The 23,862-nt window shown below is 30.1% G+C and overlaps 1 protein-coding gene across 2 annotated transcripts in view; it reads left to right on the forward strand.

Moving 5' to 3' along the window:
* The window catches only part of LOC129969127 (uncharacterized), a 619,939-nt gene that overhangs the window by 375,928 nt on the left and 220,149 nt on the right, over positions 1 to 23,862 (forward strand). For both annotated transcript variants that reach the window (XM_056083546.1, XM_056083547.1), the window contains exon 3: positions 17,972 to 18,015. In XM_056083546.1, the coding sequence (XP_055939521.1) occupies positions 17,972 to 18,015 (44 nt within the window). The remainder of the gene's footprint in view (positions 1 to 17,971; positions 18,016 to 23,862) is intronic.

Raw genomic sequence — 23,862 nt, forward strand, 5'->3', positions numbered from 1 at the left:
TAGATATATGCTAACTGTGAAAGCTGTAGATCTAAAAGGTAGCATAAAAAGGACCAACATAGACACGCACATTCATCTTTATTATTATAACAGGTAGAGATGTATTCTGTTTATATATCAAACAAAATCCTTTTTTCTTTAAATTTTCTTATTTCTTAGCAATGGAAAAAATCACGCTATTAAATATTTGATGAAATAATGAAAACGCTCTAAATTTCAAAGAAATAATGTATTTTATTGTGAGATATTAAGCAAAAATATTTTTTAAATAATTGATAAAATTTAGAAAAAACTTGAACGACTATTAAATATATATTACTCTAAATTCTCCAATTAAAAACGTCAACATTATTTAATATTTAATAAATTAAAGTTTCAAGAAAGTCAGGGTTTTATTTCCATAAGCTATATATTCACCAAATTTGCTAGCTGTATATCAAACAATGAGGCTTGTACAGTACCATTGATCTTTATTATTCTTGATATAGAGATAAGCCGTATAAAACTGTTCTTCAAATGCGAATTGCTCTTCGAGAAGCAAAGGAAGTTAATATTTAAGAAAGATTTAAACAAAAATTATCTATTTCGTCGATCTTTCAATGAATTCGTCGTTTTTCATTTGCATTATATCGAGTAAAACTGCTCTTAAGCAATTTCCAAAGGAATTTTTTTAAAAAACGAAGACATTTTGGGAAATATTTCATCAGAGACACAACTCTCAAGCAGCAACAATACAAGAGGGCATCTATAATCACTTGTCAATCTTTAAGTTTTTCCTGATCTCCAATGATTTCTGAATTCAAGATGTCTCAGCGAAATTAACAGAGGAACTGGCATAAGTTGAAACAAGACTAGTAGTTTTTAGTATGGTAGAGCTCCCAAATAAGAACTGGTAAGTAAAGAAGGAAAGCATCTAATCTAAAATATGCAAAATAGCAGGAAGGTGTCAGAACAAAGACTCTTGGAATTGCTCGTCATTTAGTGAATTGTTCTTTTCAGGTTCAATGATACCCAGGATACTAAGGTCCAAAGAAAAGATGAATGGTCTCTTGAGTAATAGAGCTCGTAAAGGAAAGGAATGTATCGGTAATTTCTGACGTCATCAGCTTTCAGTCAAAAATTGATGAGGATATTTACAGAAATTCTTGATATTTTTCTGCCTGAAAAATCTTTAAAATATGCAAATGAGCAGGAAGATGTCAGAACAAAGGTACATGGAATCGCTCGTCATTCCTTGAATTGTCCTTTTCTGGTTCAAATTAGCAGGAAAGTAGCAGACAAAGGCTCTTGGAATCGCTCGTCATTCCGTGAATTGTTCTTCTTAGGTTCAATGATACCCAAGTTACAGGAGTCCAAAGCAAATGTGAATTTTCTCTTGAGTAATAGAGTTCATAAAGGAAAGAATATAAAGGAGAGTGTCGGTAATTTCCGACGTCATCAGCTCTCAGTCAAAAATTGATGAAGATGTTTGCAGAAATTTTTGATATTTTTCTGCCTGAAAAATCTTTAAAATATGCAAATGAGCAGAAAGATGTCAGAACAAAGGCACTTGGAATCGCTCATCATTCCTTGAATTGTTCTTTTCAGGTTCAAATTAGCAGGAAGGAGTCGAAACAAATATACTTGGAATCGCTCGTCATTCATTGAATTGTTCTTTTCAGGTTCAAATTATCAAGATGGTGTCAGAACAAAGACTCTTGGAATCACACGTTATTCAGTGAATTCTTTTTTTCAGGTTCGATGATACCCAAGTTACTGGAGTCCAAAGCAAAGTTGAATGGTCTCTTGAGTAATAGAGTTTCGTAATGGAAAGAATATGAAGGAATGTGTCGGTAATTTCCGATGTCATCAGCTCTCAGTCAAAAATGGATGAAGAGGATTGCAGAAATTCTTGATATTTTTCGACCTGAAAAAATCTTTAAAATATCAAATTAGCAGGAAGGTGTCAGAACAACGACACTTGGAATCGCTTGTCATTCATTAAATTGTTATTTTCAGGTTCAAATTAGCAGGAAGGTGTCAGAATAAAGACTCTTGGAATCGCTCGTCATTTGTTGAAGTGCTCTTTTCAGGTTCGATGATACTCAAGTTACTAGAGTCCAAAGCAAAGGTGAATGGTCTCTTGAGTAATAGAGTTTCGTAATGGAAAGAATATGAAGGAATGTGTCGGTAATTTCCGATGTCATCAGCTCTCAGTCAAAAATGGATGAAGAGGATTGCAGAAATTCTTGATATTTTTCGACCTGAAAAAATCTTTAAAATATCAAATTAGCAGGAAGGTGTCAGAACAACGACACTTGGAATCGCTTGTCATTCATTAAATTGTTATTTTCAGGTTCAAATTAGCAGGACGGTGTCAGAATAAAGACTCTTGGAATCGCTCGTCATTTGTTGAAGTGCTCTTTTCAGGTTCGATGATACTCAAGTTACTAGAGTCCAAAGCAAAGGTGAATGGTCTCTTGAGTAATAGAGTTTCGTAATGGAAAGAATATGAAGGAATGTGCCGGTAATTTCCGATGTCATCAGCTCTCAGTCAAAAATGGATGAAGAGGATTGCAGAAATTCTTGATATTTTTCGACCTGAAAAAATCTTTAAAATATCAAATTAGCAGGAAGGTGTCAGAACAACGACACTTGGAATCGCTTGTCATTCATTAAATTGTTATTTTCAGGTTCAAATTAGCAGGAAGGTGTCAGAATAAAAACTCTTGGAATCGCTCGTCATTTGTTGAAGTGCTCTTTTCAGGTTCGATGATACTCAAGTTACTAGAGTCCAAAGCAAAGGTGAATGGTCTCTTGAGTAATAGAGTTTCGTAATGGAAAGAATATGAAGGAATGTGTCGGTAATTTCCGACGTTATCAGCTCTCAGTCAAAAATTAATGAAGATGTTTGCAGAAATTCTTGATATTTTTCTGCCTGAAAAATCTTTAAAATATGCAAATTAGCAGGGAGGTGTCAGAACAAAGACACTTGGAATCTTTCGTCATTTATTGAATTGTTCTTTACAAGTTAGATGATACCGAAGTTACTGGAGTCCAAAGGAAAGGTGAATGATCTCTTGACAGAGTTCGTAAAGAAATGAATGTAAAGTAATATGTCAGAGGGTAATGCATTTACAATTACACATCAATCAATGAACTGATCAAGATATTTTCGCAGAGACTTGAGATCTGCAATCCTCATCCAATTGACAAATAGTTGACTGGAATCCGAAATTTTTCATTCATGTAACATTTAATCTTGTAACTTAGCTGTGATTTCCAAAGCGGTACACAGCAAATACACGTCTTTCGAGAAGACGGTTGGGATGTCATTTTCTTTTGGCATTACATAATTCGCAGGGAATTGTAGTTTAGCTTTTATGCCCAAACTTTTGCATAAACTCCAAACTTTGGTGGAGCGTACTAAAGGCGCTGGTGTTTGAATAAAACTTCCAATTCCATTATCGAAAGAATTTGCTAGTTTTGCTTTAATTCCAAGAGCTTGGCAAAAGAGCCAAACAGATCGATCATATACAGTTGGGATTACTGGGTTTTCTATAACATTCTCTTCCACTTTGTCATCAGCAATCTCATTTTTGAATACCAACATTGAATGGGCATATTTAAGCATTTCCATCAAAAATGCATATCCCATTATAGGGATCACAAACTCAAATTCTCCGTATACTGCAACCATAATACAGCACATCAAAAGCTGCAGATAAACTGATATCTTAATAAAGACATCCATAGTATATTAGCACAAAATTCACCAGAAAAATATTCACAGCAAATATCTCAAACGCACAAAGTTTTCTCAAAAATTATTAATATTATAAAGTAATAATGTAATACATATGCATTGTTACTTCACTTATCTGATGTTATTGTATATTTTCTCTGTTGCGATTCTTATTGTTAAATGACTACAATTCTTTTAAATAATGCAGTTATTATTTTTAATAGATATAAACAATGAATATTTGTGAGTATTTACAGTCCCCCGGTTTTATCGCCAAGATGGTGGCATTATGCCAAATCGCCAAATAAACCGAGGGCTTTAAGTATCCAAAAATACCAAAACAATGTGGTATTTTGTTCATTGGCTTGTTTTAATAATATACGAGCACACAAATACAGGCTTATATTCAAACAATACTACATATTTTTTTCCTACTAAATATTGATTACGTCTGATTGATGTTAATTATATGATGATGTATTGTGATTAAATTGGGATGACACTTAATATTTTCAATAGATATACAGTTTGTAAACGCCCATCGGTAAATATGATACTGTAAATAATTAATAACTGAGTTAACAGATGTAGTTAACAGAGTTAGAAATTTTATATTATTTAATTTATTATTTTTTTTATGAAAACACAATGTATCTTTACATTAAATTAGATTACATCAACATATTATATTAAATTAGATTGTTTAGTGCGATTGCCAAGTCAATCTATTTATTTAAACCATAAACGATTTTTAAGATTGATATGGTCACCATAAGATGTTGTTAAGTTAGCTAATTACGTAATAACTTAAGACAGAAGGACCCTTAAGTAGGGACTGAATAAATGAACCAACTTGGTATTACATGGATCTCACAACTTTTTACGATAGAAGAACTGAGTTGCGAGATTTGGTTTTTTTTACAAGTTATGTTTTTGATGGCATATATATATATATATATATATATATAATATACATTTATTTATCATTCAATTCATCTCTGATTCTTAGACTACTATTCTATTCTCTGTTAGAACAGTAATTTTGCAATTATTATCACATATCTTTATGATGTTTTTTATGTATTAAAATATAGATAATCTTCTCGAAATTCTATGGCTGAGAAAACAAGGGAATGTAAAAATAATAAGCTATGACTGGTGAAAAATAAAGACCATAATTCTTTATAACATATTTAGTTTCGGATTTTGTTCCACTTTGATAATGAATGAAAATATTGTAGAAATTTGTCATATGACTATACGAAATGAAACGTTGTTCCGCCTGTACAGGCAATTTAACAAATTAAAGCATCTTCTTTTCTAAAGAAAGTATTTGTTACTTTTTTGAAAAATGATTTTGGTACTATTATGAAAACAATGGAAATATCTACTTAAAGATACAGTCTCTGAGGATATAAAGGATTAGTTAGAATCTTGTCCTCTTGATATTAAGACCAGGAATCATTCTAGCTGAAAATTAGGAGTGAATTACAATAGATTCACACTGCAAACTGCATATTAAATAGATTTTACAGTAGTATTTTTTTATATTTTAGAAACTACACTTGCATCCACACATTGTAACGATATTAAATACTTATTTTGCATGCACGTTATAGCGGTTCTATAATTCATAGTAAATTTGAAATAAAAATATGTAGGCGAAGGAATCTTAAAACATTTTTACACTGGATTATTTTGGATTAGATATTCATCTGCTATAATCCTTTTTAGTTGTCACTTTCATAAACTGACAGACATAATTCGAAATTCAATTTCTTTTTAATTTAAGATGTTTTTAAAATAAAAATGTATCAAAATGACCAGACGAATTTTTTTAATGCAAATCTTTTCTGAGATTTCATACACCAAAAAAAAAAAAAGAAAGAAATGTGCTTTTAATAATATTTTCATTCTTTTTATTTTTATCTCGTACTGACATTTCCTCGTGCACTGCAAAAACACATCTCACCTTCTCTCTTACAGGTAGAAATAAATCTTTCGTAATGGCGAATGCGCTTCGCAAGAGATTCCATTTTTTTTATTAATTTCCCAGCAAATGAGAACCTCGCCCTTGTTGAATTTCGATTTGACCATTTGAGACCGTCTACAAAGCCAGAATGATGTCAACCGTCTGCTCGATTCACAAAATTAAAGGTACTCCATCTGCAAAAGCACTTGCACTAATGGAATTGCCAACGGCGCGGTAGAAAAAAAAAATGTCATTTTTGCTTCCAAAAGATTGCATTTCTCTCTGCGTTAAATTAAGTGTAAAACTAGGAAACACTACATTAATGATCAACGCAGTTTGCTGGAGATTTGATATCTGGCACTGTTATTTCATTTCTGGTCATATTAGAATAAATCTTGTAACGTTTGTGAAAGGTGTTATATGAAATGTTACCGACGATTGAAGTGAAGAAAATTTAATTAATGCGTCTAAGTTTTTCAATTCTGTTTTATAAGAATTTTTTTAGAAAGACAGAAACTTAGATGCTTCAGTTCTTTATCTTACCCAAAATGACGTGTCTTGATTTGTTACTTAATTATTAATTAACCAAATTAATTAATTAATCAAATGAAATTTATCTAATAAGTTAAATGAATCCCTTTTCTTATTCTAATTTCAAGCCTAAAAATATTTTAAGATGATATGACTAGAAAAAATGGCCCTTTAAAGGGTTAAAATAGATTTGTCCATAGCCTACTTAGAATATGGAGAAGAATGTCGTCTCAGTTATCATCTTAGTCATTAGTCCGAAAGAATAAAGTACGAGTTTCTTCCTCCTCCTTCCCAAAAAATCTGTCATGTAATTTCTTAACTTAATGAAACAGACTTTTAATTATAATTTTACTATTTTAATGCCAACCAGAACTGTGACTCCATAATATGAAAATATCTAATTTGAAGATGAAAAATAGCATCATGGACGTTTAGTTATTAAAATTAAGTGATCATTTTAGACACAACATGGTACCACTAAATTTATTACTGATAAGTTATTTTATATTATAAGATAACATTTAAATTAAAAATATGATTTGGATCATTCTGAAGATACTAATGATTATTTGCCAAGTATTAACTATTGCATGAAGCCAAAATAAGCTCTGTAATATTTCAGTGATAAAAATTGTATAAGCTTTGTATAAAGTCTGGAACTTACAATATAAATAAAAGTATTGTCACATAAATTATTATTTCCACTGTCCTCTCATTATTTCTCTTCTTCGAACGACAAATAAGTCTGAGTTAAACAGTGGTTGGTTTGTTATTTCATTTTGATAATTTCTTCTGTCGTTTCCAGTATCTGTTCTTTGTTTCACCATCTGTTGGTCCATCTTCCGAGACCTCAAACACACGGATCGGCGAGCACCATCGACCACCCGGTATGATCCTACCCTGATCTGACGCAAACGAATCCCCCCTTCTCTCATAATCCACCTCCCAGGATATTTGCCCTCGTCTCAGCCTCCCCACTGCAGTCTTATCTCGTTTGCCGCAAAACGAATCATCACGGCCCTTTGGCCCCGGTGACCCCCTGCCTGCATTTGTTTTGCTGCTAAAAGGATTGTGATCTGCGCCGTTTCTCTCTAGCGCTTGCCTAACTAATTGCATCTGTTTCGCCACTCGCTGCTTTTCTGGAACAAAGAAACAACAATCGAGCCAGCCAGAAAGAATGGAGACAAAAGATCTACGTTCTTTCTGTTTCTTCTTCTACTGTTCTTTCTTTCTTCCTTGCGATACTTCTTAAATGGCTGTTGCTTTCTTGGATGCTTCTTCTTTCATGCTTCTGTTGTATTGCTCATAATGTGGAAGGAGTTTCGGACAATACGCAAGCTGGTGACAATAATATACAGTGATACAATATTGAATTTTTTTCCCCTTTTGGAATTCCTTATTGTTTTTATTTTTTTTATCTCAAATAATGGCATCTGTTGTATTAAATTATTAATTTTTGTTTTGGTAAAACCGCATTGTCCTTTATCAAAATTTAGGATTCGGAGCTTGGGTATCGCGGAATCCAAATCAAATGCTATTAAAAATAAGCGGTAATAAATGCTGTACATTTAATTAACCATGGGACAGATTTCATTAGCAGAAATAATTTGATAAATTTGAAATCGATGTTCCTTATTGTATTTATTTTTTATCTCAAATAATGGCATCTGTTGTATTAAATTATTAATTTTTGTTTTGGTAAAACCGCATTGTCCTTTATCAAAATTTAGGATTCGGAGCTTGGGTATCGCGGAATCCAAATCAAATGCTATTAAAAATAAGCGGTAATAAATGCTGTACATTCAATTAACCATGGGACAGATTTCATTAGCAGAAATAATTTGATAAATTTGAAATCGATGTTCCTTATTGTATTTATTATTTATCTCAAATAATGGCATCTGTTGTATTAAATTATTAATTTTTGTTTTGGTAAAACCGCATTGTCCTTTATCAAAATTTAGGATTCAGAGCTTGGGTATCGCGGAATCCAAATCAAATGCAATTAAAAATCAGCGGTAATAAATGCTGTACATTCAATTAACCATGGGACAGATTTCATTAGCAGAAATAATTTGATAAATTTGAAATCGATGTTCCTTATTGTATTTATTTTTTTATCTCAAATAATGGCATCTGTTGTATTAAATTATTTTTGAGTTGATAAAGCCATATTGGTCTGTTGTCAAAATTTCAAATTCGGTAACTTGTTAATAGCGGAATCCTAATCAAATTCTATTAAAAATCAGCGGTAATAAATGCTATACATTCAATTAACCATGGGACAGATTTCCTTATCATAAATAATGCGATAAATTTGAAATCGATGTTCCTTATTGTATTTATTTTTTATCTCAAATAATGACATCTGTTGTATTAAATTATTTTTGAGTTGATAAAGCCATATTGGTATGTTGTCAAAATTAAAAATTCGGTAACTTGGGTATTGCGGAATCCAAATAATCAGCGGTAATAAATGCTAGACATTCAATTAAACATAGAACAGATTTCATTAGAAGAAATAATGTGATTTGAAGTGATGATTTTTGAAATTCCTATTATAGTTGAGTATTGTTTCAGGAGAATAGAAGACTATTCCACGTGGATAGAATTATCATAGTACCGGTTATTTATGCAGTTTAAGCATTTTTAATCCACTGATAAACTTTTAAAAAGGATTGTTCATGTTAAGACAAACCATTTTTGTACAAGCACTTGGAGGAGCTGACACTAAATGGTTGTCGTTACAGAATATTTATTGCACAACGACATATAAACAAACAGTAACAAAAAAATTACTGACAAATAACTTTTTTAGAACCATAATATCGGCCAGTACGGAAGGTCATTACACAATATATAAATTCGCAACTCTTAAAAACAGTTTCTTGAATAACAATATACAAATTGTGTATTGTGCTGAACGGCTAATTCTTTAAATACTTACTTTAAGTAACTTACTAAAGTTTGTTGTCGATATGGATCTTATATTTTATTATTATCAAGATGTTGTATAGAACTTTTAATATTGTTAATCGTACAACTGAGATATTGTGGTGTTCTGAATTTGCCTTCCATTCAATCAGAATTATATACTTTACTTAGTGCATCATTTCTTTCATTCATAATTCACTGGAAAACTGTCCTATAGCGAATGGCTTTTGCGTTTTCGATTCTGTGAGCTATTGCAAAAGATTTAAGAAGTCCGATCGTCCCAAGAAGTTACTCAGTTGAATTTTGGATCATTCTATTTTCTTATACTATTTTCTTATACTATTTTCTTACTCCAAACGGGAGACATCAAGAACAGAGAATGGAAGTTGTTATGTAACTAATATGGCTGCCTTCTCTGATGGGTATAATAATATTGGTAAAGGTCTTTTTAGTTCATAGGCAATGAAATGCCGTATCTCTGTGTTAGAATCGATATTGTTATGTGAACTATAATGTGTTGATCACATAGTCCAAAATGTTACTATTCATTCCTTCAGTTGACCCCGGATGATGTGGAAAAGTAAAGATAATTCTTTATGGTTGTCATTTTTCTAATGATGTCATTCTGTCATCTTTATTAGAAAAAAATAATTCGATTTGTTAATTTAACTGATGGTCATTTAACGGTCAATTATGATGGCTTTGCAGTCTTGAAATGATTTTCGTGAAAACATTTGCCAATAAGAATTCAGAAGTTCAAACAATTTTATTTTTATTAATTAATCATCATTTGGATGTTTGCACCCTCATTATCCTAAAGATTGCAGAAATTTTTTGTTGCTCTTATAAATAATTGCTTTTGAACATAAAATAATGAAATATTTTCCTGCCTAATATAGAATTGTCGTATTTTTTTATATCCATTTGAACTGTAGAATTTGCCTGAATTTTAAACTTTATGCATCATTGAAAATTCAGTAATTCAGTAATTAAAAAGATTCACCATCAATCGATAAATAAATTCAGATTTTGTTTCAATTCCATATAAAAAGCAATATCCAGTAAAGCAACTTCTGGGTTTACATAATAGAAAAAATAGAAGCTTAAAAATATAAAAGATCTAAATTATAAAGAAATTATTTGAAAAATTTTGGAAAGAAAATTTTTGAAATCTTGAAGCCTTTTTAGAAATAATACTATAATTAAATTTTCTATTTATTCAGAATATTTGATTAATACTATTTTGATTTCTACAATTTTGAATGATATTTTTTTACTTCCAAATTTTTTAAAAAAATCTGCTTGAAAAATGCGTTGTTCGTTTGATCCAGATATAATTCCATGGGACACTTGAAATATAGGATATTCATATTGCTTTCATAATTCAGATTCTTTGCTTTAAACACCAAAATTACAATTCTAAAAAGCAAACATTCGTCAGATAAGGATTTAAAAAATACAGTTTATAATAATTTTTGAAGTAGATAGTATTTTGCTTTTGTGAAGAAAATAAACAGAACGAAATATTTGCTGACATAGATAAGTATTTATTAAAACAGACCTTGGAAAATATGCTTTTTATTGCTATGTTCTGAATATCATTTTTAATTAGGACATTTGTTTGTAAAAATGTTATTACTCCTAAAATGAAAAATAAAAACCACCCTTTTAAACAGAAATTTTGAATCGCGGCAAAAATGTGATGACTTTCTGTTTTTATTTGTCATTGAAATAAATACACGACTTTATTCATCGTTCTAAAAGAATAAATCTTTTCCTTTCATTTCTAAATTCACTAATGATATTTTTATGTTTATTCTATTCTTTTCTAATCAGGTGCAATTGCATTTTTTTAAAATTCTATTTGAATATACTTGCATAAAACATAAACAAAACAAAAATAATTAATTATTGTCGTGCCTCGATATTTAATTCTGTTTCAATGCATTTACATAATAAACAAAATAAAAATAATTAATTATTGGCATATCTCGATATTTCGCTGAAAATAATTTAAAAATAAATATTTTGCATAAAATCAATCCGTTTTTCATCAGTGTTCTAGGATGTAATATTTACATATAAATGAAATTTTATCTCGTTCGCGATATGAGCGACAATTATAAATGTACCACTAGACAATGCATGGATTTATAATTCTTTTCAGCTTCCATTTTCTCATTGTTTAGTAATCTAGATTTGTTGGATTTGCTTTATTTAAATAAATATTGTTTCTAAAACTAATTTCTCCGCTTATATCTTTTAAAAAGAATGTATACTAAGTTGCTATGGAAACAGAATAATAATACAATTTGTAAAACTAAGTCTGAACCACTTTTAATGTTATATTATTATGGAAAATCATCCAGTATATGCAAGAAAAGATATCAAAAGCATTGAATGACAATAAACGAATTTTCATTTTACAATAAAACACAAGTGCATTGAAGATAAATACACCCGAGGCGTAGAAAATATTCTTAGAAATTCATAACAAAAGCTTTCAAAACATGATAATAACACTTAGAAGACAAATAGAGAAATCGTTTCGTGAGTAATGCTCCAAAGAGAAAAATTCACGCTTGTATAAGTGCCTCCACTTATATAGTCTCCCATTAGAGTTTCAAATTTTCTAAACGTGTATCCAAATATTGGCTTTGAATAAATACAGCATCAAGATTCCTTCCTTTTCTAGAAGTGTCATATTTATCTCAAAATGGTCGCCAAGTTTGTCGCCATTGCAGGGGTTATTAACATGGCATTAATTCGACAGCCATTAAGAGTATCTGTAAATCTTTTTTTAAGAATGATGTTAATAGTGTAGAGAAGCAGTATTATAAGTTAATATATATCATAGTTAGTTCTGCTGAACCAAATATTCAAATATTTACTCTCAGAAATTATTTGGGTAATGTAGAAATAGACTAATGGGAACCAAAATTAAATATTCACCCAATTTCAATATTTTTATTATTTTTCTATATCACATATTATGTTCATTTTCGGTAGAATTTCTTTGGATTAACGCATATAGGTTTTCACCGTTCTATTTCAATCACACAAATGTAAAATTTTGAACAATTTTTACGCATATGTTTTTAAAATAACCAAAGATTTTTCGAAGTATACTATATTTTGTTTCTGAAGGTTGGTGCATATCTTAAAGGTTAAATGTCTTAAACCTAAAATTCACCATAAAGTTTTTCCTATTTATTGTTTCATCTTTTTCATAACTGACAATACAATTGAAAAATCAATACATTTTTTTAAAAAAAATAATATACTTCGAAATGATACATTTACAAAAGAAGCTTGGGATAAAACGCTGAATTTTTTTTCTCTATTTCTCAGAAACCAAAAATAAGTGTCAGCATAGCTTACAATTTATTGTACCTAACATCGCTCGAATTATCCGAGCAATGCATTATATTGGATTAGAGGATCGATTTAGTTACTCTACAACCATCTAACCAAGACATGTTAAACGTACCATCTCTTTCTTTCTTTTTCTTGTTATTGTTTTATACGTACTCCTCGTCTCTGCTAGTTACTGTTTATTAATTTTTACATGTGCATATAAAAGTTTTTATTATATATGTTTATACATTTTCCAGATGTTTAGGAATTTATTATATATCTTATTATTGAATTATATTATCTTAAAATATCTTGTTTCTATTTGGAGACATTATTTATGTTTTTTTGTTTTATTTAAACCATTTTTATTATATATATTGTCGTCGTCTTCATTTCAAGACCACTTAAGTTGAAATTTTTTGTGGAATTTACTTGGATTCTAATAAAAAAACAACTGAGAAATACTATTTTAAAGAACTTGTTAAGCAAGAGTTAACTCGCCTTATAGACAATTTAGATTTAAAAAAACAACAACTGAGAAATACTATTTTAAAGACCTTGTTAAGCAAGAGTTAACTCTCCTGATAGACAATTTAGATATATTAATTAGTGGTACTTAGACATTTGAAACAGTTATTATTGTATCCTAAATAAATTTCTATTTTCCGACTTCCATAGTTTTGAAATCAAGCCAACGATATGCTATTTCATTTCCTTCTACTTTTAATGAATGTAGTTTGTATCTTTTGATATTTGTCACAACTCTACCCTTTTTATGTAAGTTAGATCGGTTGGAAAATTAAAAAAAGCATTATATCACGTGCGCATCTCTTGATTGAAGTGTGTGTCTTCAGTCGATTTCCCCCCCCCCCTCATTCATGGCCTTATAGATCTCCTTATCTGACTCCAAGTACTTACTACTTTGTGGCTTTTGTAAATAAGAAATTGTCTAATTGTGGACCTAAGTCAGATAAACACTCTTGACTTTTCATCGCTTTCATGAAGTCGCTACCAAATAGGAGGGCATAAAGTTCAAGTGGCACAGAGTTGCCACTAAAATAGAAGATGCAAAATAAACAAAACTCCTTTCTTTTGTGGTCACACTTTAAGTCACCTTTTCAGCCACACTCCTCTTACGGGAAAATGCAATTCACATAATAAATTTGAAGAATTTTGAAGTGTTTTATCGACTGCTCCATTTTTCTTTCACTCATTTGACCTTTTCAAACATCTGCGGTACATTCATTAATCTTAAGATATTCTCGTCATTACATTTGTTTTCATGGTTTCCTTCCGAGTTTTCGAAAAGCCGCTAAATAATTAGAGGAAATTATCACTTTATGAAATCAGGAAATGGATTCTGCCTCTTACACATTTAACCATCGGTAATTAACGTCAACATAATTGTCTTGTGTACCTTCTAAGACAATTAATGCGCCTGCTTAGCTCTTCTTAATTGAATCGCAAACACACTTGTCTCGATTAATGAATTGCCACTTCATTGTGCTTGCATTTCTTCTTGTAACAATGCAACTTGCAGTCTTTATTCGATTCGCTTTCAAACCAGTCTTTTCGTCAGTTTTTCCGAGCTTTTTTTTTAAAAGTAAATATCCGAGTTGAAAATGCAGAAGAGGCCTAATTAACGTAATCTAATGAAGCAGTTATTTCTTGCTTTCTTAGCTTTGACCTAGTATCAAAGTGGCCGTGTTAAGTGAGTGTAATTGGGAAATTTAATTTGAGGCTTTTGTTCAGATCGTGCAGATTTTTTTTTATTTTGTATGTGCTTCGTTGTATACACACAAATATGTTTTTATGTTGATTTCAATTTATATTTCGCTAATGCCTTGGAGACAGAAAATGGAAATACTAATTTCATAAATAATTATATTACTAATTAGTAAAACTTCTAATTAAATTTTAGAAATTAAATTCAAAACATATTCTAATAATTAACACCTAGTTTCATTATCGAATTCCATTTTTAATATGAATTTTTATTATTTTTATTTTAGAGATAGATATGGCAATCAGTCATTTATCTCGTTATAAAAATGGCATATTCTGAATTCAATACGAATGTTTAATGAGGAATTAAAATATTTTAGTAACAGTTAGATGATGGAAAATTCAGTATTAGTTATATGATGTAGTTTTTTTCTTAAAATCTGAGATTTGTAGCCGTAGGAAATGACGAAAGAGACGATTTTTAAAACACGTTTTCATCTATATAAAGTAGAGATACGCTGAAAATTCTGGTATCCGTATGTTATCAGTTATTATAATGCAAGTTCCCAGTAAAGAATATCAATTATTAAAATGGCATAAGTAAAAAAACGGTAATTGTTATTAAAAAATGATGGTATTCATTATCATCTTGAAATTTATTCCTGGTGAAAATGAATTTCAAGTTGATAATGAATATCATCATTTTTTTTTACCATATCTCTTTTCAATTGTATTTCTATTTTTTAATATTAAATGTCACCAACAGATGGCACTTCTGTTTCTAAAAAATGTATGGATGAGTAATAATATTCGCCGAATTATGTTTGTTGGAGTAATTCCTTTTTGTGAGAATAACATAAAGCCAGTTCAAGCCACTCATGTTCCATCATGTCAGTAAAGCGACGACATTTTTTTCCATTGCATTTATTTACATTTACATTTAGACTAGTTAGTTAATAACGAACACCCAAATCCAGTTTCACTCCATATCTGATGGAGAATATTTGCATTCGTTCGACGGCAAAACCTCTCCCTCTCTGTATTTTCTTCATGCTTAACTATCTTTCTGTCCAAAAGGATGAAAGGCAAATAGAGGTTCTGTCAGTCCAAATAAATTGAGAAGATATTAACATTTGTTGAATACCTAACTTTTCCACTTCCTTTATGCCATTTCTGAGGAAGGAGGGTTTGTATTGATGATAAATTTTAGGAGTACCAGCACTCCATTGTCATAGCAGAGAGTAACCGTGAATGCTCAGCTTAATGATATAGTATATTATCAAACAATATGATGATAATGAAAGTAGGTTAAAGTATCAATCATGTACAACCATTCCTTTGGTGACGTTGCCGGGACATAGCTGCAAATCCTTTCTGATTGATTATTTTGCTTTTCATTGCTGATAATAATGAGACCTTGTGTTCGATTTTCAATAGCTTTATAGGTCAAGGACTGTCATCTTCTGAAGTTGAAGCGTAATCTCCACGATGACATTAGTAGTGACCTAAGAAAACGTTATCTGTTTCTGTAATAATATGTTGTTTTAGATATAATTTATTTCTTATGTCCTTCATATCAATTCTTAAAATAATGCAAAAAAATTTAATCGAAAATTACATATTTTTTCAATGAAAAAGATATTAAAACGAACACTTTTGTCCAGTAATTGAAAAAGACTTACTTGAAATTCTACCACTAGTTCTTTCTACCACGAGAGAAATCAAAAAGGCAGCCAGCCTTTGGCAGTGAACTTTGAAATTCTTCAATTTAGAATTGAACAAAAATCTCTCTCTCTACCGATAATATAGATGAATGTATATCTATCTACGTTTGTGTGTATTGGCTTTCTGAGGTCAGACCATTTGACCTAGAATGAGCAAATTTGCAACAGATATGTTTTAGTAGGTGGAAATGCGAAGCTCGAAATTTCGACTAAACGATTTATTAACCTTAAGTGTGACTTTTTTCACAAGAAAACCGAAAATATGACTTCACAAAAATGAAGTTTACAGCATCGTATAGTTTAAAAAATTATCTTTTCAAAGATATTAAATTTGCCATTAATTATTCTATTTAATCAATTTCTAATTTTTAAGAATTTTTTTAAAGAATTTTAACATATTTTATAACAACGTATTTCATTGAAGATATGAAACTCAAATTAAAAAAAAAAAACACTTTGCTATTAATATTTCATTCCGGTTTTTTCTTATTGTTGATGATCAAGATATGTAAATTCGTATTATTTTTCCATGTTCAGAAAATCTCAATATAAGGAATGCTTTTAATGCAATTTTGGAAATTTTGTTGCGTTTACAAATAAGATTTAACTTTAGAACCAATGAATAGTGAAAAATGTTTAAATTGCCTCCATTTTTAAATACTCTTGTTCTTTCCTCTGATATATTTGGATATATTAAGGCATTGGCAGGAATTTAAGGATATGTACAGTACAATGAGCAGAAAGGTTAAAACTTCCTGAAGTAATTTGAATTATATATCAGTCAAAATTTAAATTTTAAACCAATTTTGCTAAGGAAAAATTGCCAAGTTACAAAATTCTTTACTGAAATTTTTAGCAACTATCAATCCTATTAAACCAACTAGTCACAAGAGGCAATTAGTATAAAATAATTCTCCTGTGCTAAAATTGAGTTTTTAGCTATATGTAATCATTCCTACTTTTAGAATCGACTTTAGAACAGATGCAAATTATGCAGGCTACTTCTTTGATATGATAAATAAATGCAAAACAATGAAATGAATACCGATGTGATTATCAAATGCTTAGCGATTACACACACTGATTACTATTGACAAACTTCCCGCATAAAAAATTGTTTTAATTAAATCTTTTCAATTATTGCGATTAGATTTTTGGCACTAATTATTCAAAGAAGAAAATCTGTTCAAAAGGCATTTTTTGTAAATTCCATACAACAACCGTAGTTTTATTTGCTGAAGTCACATATACGGAAATCGTTCTAATTCAGTTACGATTCAAATAATATGATGCCTTCTTCATTGCGTTTCTAATGAAATTATATAAGCATAAGCATTTATTATAATTAATTTATCTAATTATCTTACGGTATGAATTTTATAAAAGTACTGTAAGTAGGATAAATCTGAAAATCCTTAGAGAATATGATGAGAAATTGAAAAGAATCTCTTGGAAGTTAAATATTTAATAAAGAAAAAAGAAAATCAAGAAGTACTTTTCTGTGTTGACTCTTATTATTAGTAGCTGTTTGTAAAAACACAGCGCTTCTTTATGACATTTTGGTTTTATTTTAAATAATTGCACTATTTAATGAAAGATAGTCAAAAATTAAATGTTTCATTTTAAGGAATTATTTATAAGAATTATTTAACTTTCTTTTTATATTGAAAGTTTACAAAAGACGAGAAACGTGTTTTAACTATTTTTGTGTAATATGTTTATTTTTGTTGTTAATTAAATTTACTTGAATTAGTATATGGAATGCATGGAAATTCATCAGAATCTTGAATTCGAAATTTTTAATAGTTACAATATTTTCTGTATACTTCGTATATCCGAAAGTAATAAAAAAGGCTTAGTTTGCTTATTATTGATTCATAAGTTTTGATTAATTCTTATTAAAACATTCATTTCTAAAACAATATCAAAATAGTTTTAATAATATTAAATTTAAGATCACGATGTAATTTTACGATTTAAAACCAATTTTATTGTCTTTTTCAGATTCCGAAGTTCCAGTAGCACATGCATTGATCGAGATTCACGAGGTAAGTTTTTGTTCCTTTTTTTTATTACTAATTTGGGTTTAAAATTCTGTGGCAACATATTACACAATCGCAAGGATAGATGCAAACTCGGCAATCCTGTGAAAACATCATTGTGTGAAAGGCAGCAAGTTAGGCCAAAGTGAGACATTGAACATATAGAAGCATTGCAAAATATTCAAACTGTTTAAATTCTTATTGAAAATGAATGAATAATTTAAATTTTCAAATCTTGTGTGTGTTCTGAGCTTATGTTAGTTGATTTTATTATCCTAATGCAATGATTAGTTATTTTAAAACGGTTAATTGTTGCCAAAAGTATGTTATAAATATGTATGATTATTGCTGTCATAAGTATGTTCAGCATTTTTGATTACTTTATTTTGCCTGGCGGATTTTATTTTGCAAACATAATTACAGAAGACATTTAATAAAGATAAAGTTATGCAATTAACATAAATGACTTCGATATTATTGAGTGCAATTTATAAAAATAAAATTTTTCCTGTTTCAATATTGTATAAAAAATATATATTTAATTCTGAGAAGAATAAATTTTGTATAAGTTAATAGGTTTTAAAGATGAACCCAGTGAAACGTGAGTTTATAAATATGTGACGTTTTTGGTTTATCTGTGTGTAACTAAAATTTCGATAAAAATTGCATTAACAATAGTTATTTTATCGCTATTTGAAATTTGAATAAATATAGAAAAAAAATTAATGTGTTCCTTTAAAATAAATTTAAGTGGATATCAAGTATTTTCCCGTTAGTGCGAATTAGATAAGCTCTGATTTTGGAGACTATTTCAGTAATCCAAAAAACAATTGTTCAATACGTGGAAGCTGTTTCAACAGTCCAATAGACAGTTGTTCAATACATGGAGACTATTTCACCATACACAGACAATTCGTACAATTCATTGTTCAATACAGGGAGTTTATATCATTAGTCCAAACTGTGGATAATCTACTGAATCAAATCAACCTAGCTACATATTCTCATCTCAACCCAATATGGCAACTTTATATTACTAAGAAAATCAAATATGCAGTTTCAACCTCATCTAGTTGGCAGATCTACAGTTGTGGTGTAAAAACTACATATCAATTTTCATAAATTAGAACATTATGTTATTTTGCCGTGATTACTTACAAATCGGAAGCCAAAATGACAGCCATATTTGTTCTAAATTTAGACATATTTGCAGATCTTAGTCTACTCTAATTCGCTTAAATTCATTCGAACAATTTGCTTTTTTTATTCGTCATTTACAAATATGCAAACAAACAATCCTCAGAAATCCTGTTTTTATTACCTATCGTTTGCAAAAACGCACGCAAAGACTAATCCACGGAAATAGAGAGACCAATATGCATTTACGCAGCTATTAAATTTGATCCCAAATTTATACGCAGATCTACAAAATTGACAACGAAACGAATGCAAATATGTATCTATCTAAATAACTGTTTACCATATTAATATGTACTTGAGAAGATTTCCCACTAATGGATTTCGTTCAAAATTTGAAGTTTTGTTGCGAACGACATATACGTAATTTCGAAATTTTATTCGTTTAATTTGATGATTTTATAAATCTTATATTCATCTTTGATTCTGACACACACGTGTGATTGTAATAATGATTTTTGAAGACTTAATTATATCTGAAACATAGTCATTATGAAATAAATATTTATCTAGTTAGAAAGAAAAGTTTTTCTTACTCTAATTTCTAGATAAACTAAAATTGAATTGAAAATTTTAATTTTTCAAACACATTATAAGGTGTGTTTAAAGGAAACGGTACGAAACGACATTATAGGTATAATCGAAATCTTCAAGTAATCACTAGAGGCCTGAGCACAACTATCCCACATTTGCGTTAGGGAAGGATTTCCTATTTTCAGAATTCCTGCGATTTTGACAGAAGCCAATCCTCTACTATGTTCTTCAGTCCATCGTCCGAGTTGAAGCGCTTCCTTCAGAGATATTTTTTAGCGGAGCAAATAGATGGAAGTCACAGGGCGATATGTCAGGACTGTAGGGCGGATACTCAAGCTGCTATCTCTTGAAAGTGGTCATCATACATTTTGTGAAAGACATGTGTGGATGAGAGTTATCGTAAAATAGATTCACTTCTTCCGTGAGAAAGCAGGTCTTTTGCCCTTGATGGACTTGCGCAAGCTATGGTATGTTTCGGAGTAAATTACATTGTTAATGGTTTTTCCATCTTCGAGGAATTCGATGAGTATCGGACCTCAGCATCAATTGGACATAACTGCTTGCTTCTCATTTGCGTCATGTGCGGGCGCCTACGCATGCGCACAACCGTGCAGGACATTACATTCCGTTTTCTAGATGTCACACTATTTTATTCTAAAGCAGCATTCAAATTTTAACCACTTCGGTTTTTATGGCGTTTCCTACCCTTTTCATTTGAACACCCCTCATATTATGGAAAATTACCGAAAACTTCTTCCTTGAGTTGTGAGGTGAAAGATCCAGCAAATAACGACACCTTTTCTATATTAAAGTACGAAATCACAAGCAATAAAATGCAACCGAAGCTTGCTAAAGTTCAGCACAAAAACAGTAAATCAGTAATGAACAATCATAACAATCAAAACTTTAAGTGAAAACGCGCAAGAAACAGATATCGCTCAAGTACTCAAATATCTTGAATCCTCTACTTCAGAAAGGAACATCACTCGAATCTTAATGGATTTATAACCAGTATTCTTATAGTTTCTAGTATCTTCAATAGTGTCGCTAATTCCATCACCAAATTACTAATTATTCATCAAGACCGGAGTCATCGACTGGGTTTCTAAAAAGCTATCTGTAAAACTATCTTCCTTACTAGGACACTTATTCGGCTGGAAAGGTGATTACTTATTGTGGAAAGCAATACTTCAAAATCATAATATATAAAAATTTGAATGAAATAAAAATAATTTAAAATTACATAATTGCTAACATATATTTTATTATCCTAAAGGAATTGAAACGAATTATTTTGTATTACAGGCTTTATAATAAAAATCGGTATATAGTTTCAATAGAAATGATGCTTTAAATATCGTAAAGAATTATATTTTATGTTGTTAGATTCTGTAAATGCCCTTCTGAAAAAAATTAAATTTCTAAATTTTTGCTGTCACAAACTCGTATAAGTCCTATTTAATAAAATATTCTTACATTCTAGAATTTTTTTAAAAAAGTAAATTCATTCTGCCATGACTAAATGGTGATCTTTAAATTTCATAATTTTAAGCCAATCAATGACCCTATTAGAGGAATTATCACCCATTATTTTTCAATATTTGCTTGTGAAGATCAGCTTCTGATCTATATAAGAATAGAAATATGCAGCTTGCATTAGTAAAAAAAAAGTCTGTTTTTGGATTTATATTATACTCACAATCACAATAAACTAGAAAAGGAAGTAATAATAAAATAGTTAATCAATATTTGCATTTTAGCTGATTTGAATAACTATAGGTATGCTAACTTCAATAATAAGTTCCTAAAAGTTTTCATCTAATGCGGTTAATATTATCTCTTGTCATAACAAATTATTGATAGAAAAAGTGAAACACACATAATACCTTTTGTCTTTAGTTTAAAAGCAGAAACTTTAAATTAGTTCAGCTTAAATTTATAATTACAAAGTCATTATACATATTTTTTAAAAAATATATTATGCTGGAAAATGTAAATAATACTATTACAAACCTGTAATCTTGCTTATCAGCACGGTTAGTTCAATCACTGGAAAGACAGTTTTACGATGAGCCCTGTTGGTTGCTGATCGGGGCCCGCGTCAGTGATTTCAGAACTTGGCGACAAACTTGGTGACCATTTGGCGACAAAATAGATATTACTGGAAACTTTGAGAATTTTAACCATTTAGCCAATAGGAATCGAGATACGCCTGATTGGTCCAGAACATTCTAGGTCCCCTCCCGGGAACTATAAAAATCTGGCAGTCTCCAGCTGAAGTCAGTCGGATTCGTAGAAAGTATCGAGTCGTCGAGATGATAACGAAGCAACAAACATTGTGTGGAGCTCAAGCGATTACTGAACTGTTCTGTGAGCCGAGTCCTATTGTTTCTCGTGTAAACAGAATTGTGTCGTGTGTGAAGTAGTTAGTCGTGTAGTAGTATACAGCTAAAGCGAGGAAACAGTGGACAGTTTTCAACCATTTGGAAAGACTGTAGAGTGAAGTAGGAAGATTCCCTCTCCTGCTGGATTCTGTCTGGCCTCTTTGTGTGCTGTGGTTGTTATTACTACCGATTATGACGTGTGGGCTACTGTTTGTTATAAGTGCGCTGCTATGTGTTGCCTGTGTTCGTCTGAACTGTATATTTGTATCCTTGTCTTTCGTGTTTAATAAAAGTCGTTATCGTTCGTTATTAAGGCCTGCTGATCGTTTTCACACCATAAACCCACTATAAGAGAACGCGGCGATTTTACGGATTTAGTAGTGGAATTGAAGTATCCGTAACAATACATTGTTAATAGATTTGAAGCTCCTCTGGGAAAAAAATATTAAAACTAATGAAAATATGGTTTTTTTTTGTTTGTTTATTCTTTTCCTTTTTCAAAGTTTTTGCCATCTGTTGGAATTGTGAAAGAATGCGTTAAGTTCCTTATATTTTTTTAATCGAAGTGCTAGAAAAATGTTCTTTTATTTCATGTTATCCGATTAGCAACTAAATAGTTATATTTGTTCTGCTGCATTGTTTAGCTGATTATTTTTTTTTCTTTCTTTTGCATTCTTTTTCATTTAATTATCTTTTAAAACTTAAAGCAGTTGTGACGTTCGAAAAATGCTAGAATTAGAAAATTTGGCAATTAATAAAAGATTCTTAAGGAACAAATTTCAACTTCAAAACATTGAAGTGAGATTTGATATCTAGAATTTATTTAAAATAAAAAGAATATTCCATGTCATAGTCGAATGATTACTTTCGTTTTAAATAAATATACTTTTTAAATTGAAAAAGCGCTTTAAAGGAATTGAAAACAATTTTGGGTGATGTTTGAGTCAATAAGTTTACGACTTTAAAAATTTACGATTCTAACCTCTTATATAATTCTTCAATCGTATCACTCATGTATGATAAATACTCCTAAAACTCTAACATTTTCCTTAAGTAAGAAAAATGCTCCATTCTTTTCCTATTAAAACTCATGTGATTATGAATTTTTCGGTTTCATAAGGGAATCAATGGCCGTCTCGAGTCTGAAGCAGCCGTTATTTTTATTCTTCTTCAAGACATACATGGATAACTGATGTCTGATAGTTTTTAAAATACTGATATTCAAAAATTCGTAATTTGGTCAACTTTAATTGCAGAAGAATAAAACTTGTTGTTTAAAATATTTATCTGACAGTAATATTTTATTACATACGATTAAAAGGATTCAGATGCAGCATGAAAATTTATTTTTAATTAATTTTTTATCTATACAGCTAGTTTCAAATAATATTACGTCAATTTTGTGATATTTTACATAATTTCGAACACCTTTCCAATTGGGAAATATATGGCTACACGTCTGTAACTGATAAGAAATTATTATTAGACCAAAATTAGAATAAAAATCAAATATATTTAACAATTGTTTTATAAAATGTCATATTCGCAATTAATAAATTTTTTTTCAGGGTTGCTTATAATAATATTAATCCAAATATTTAAAATAGTCTACTTATACTTCTCATTTCGGCGTAGAGACTGTTTCGGATAATTCTTGAGACTTTTCAATTAGTTTACCTTTCTCAATTCCGAATTCAATTTCATATTACCCTCGTTTACATATATAAAGCTGTTGACG

Source organism: Argiope bruennichi, chromosome 5 (genome assembly GCF_947563725.1).
Source record: "Argiope bruennichi chromosome 5, qqArgBrue1.1, whole genome shotgun sequence".
Lineage (NCBI taxonomy): Eukaryota > Metazoa > Arthropoda > Arachnida > Araneae > Araneidae > Argiope > Argiope bruennichi.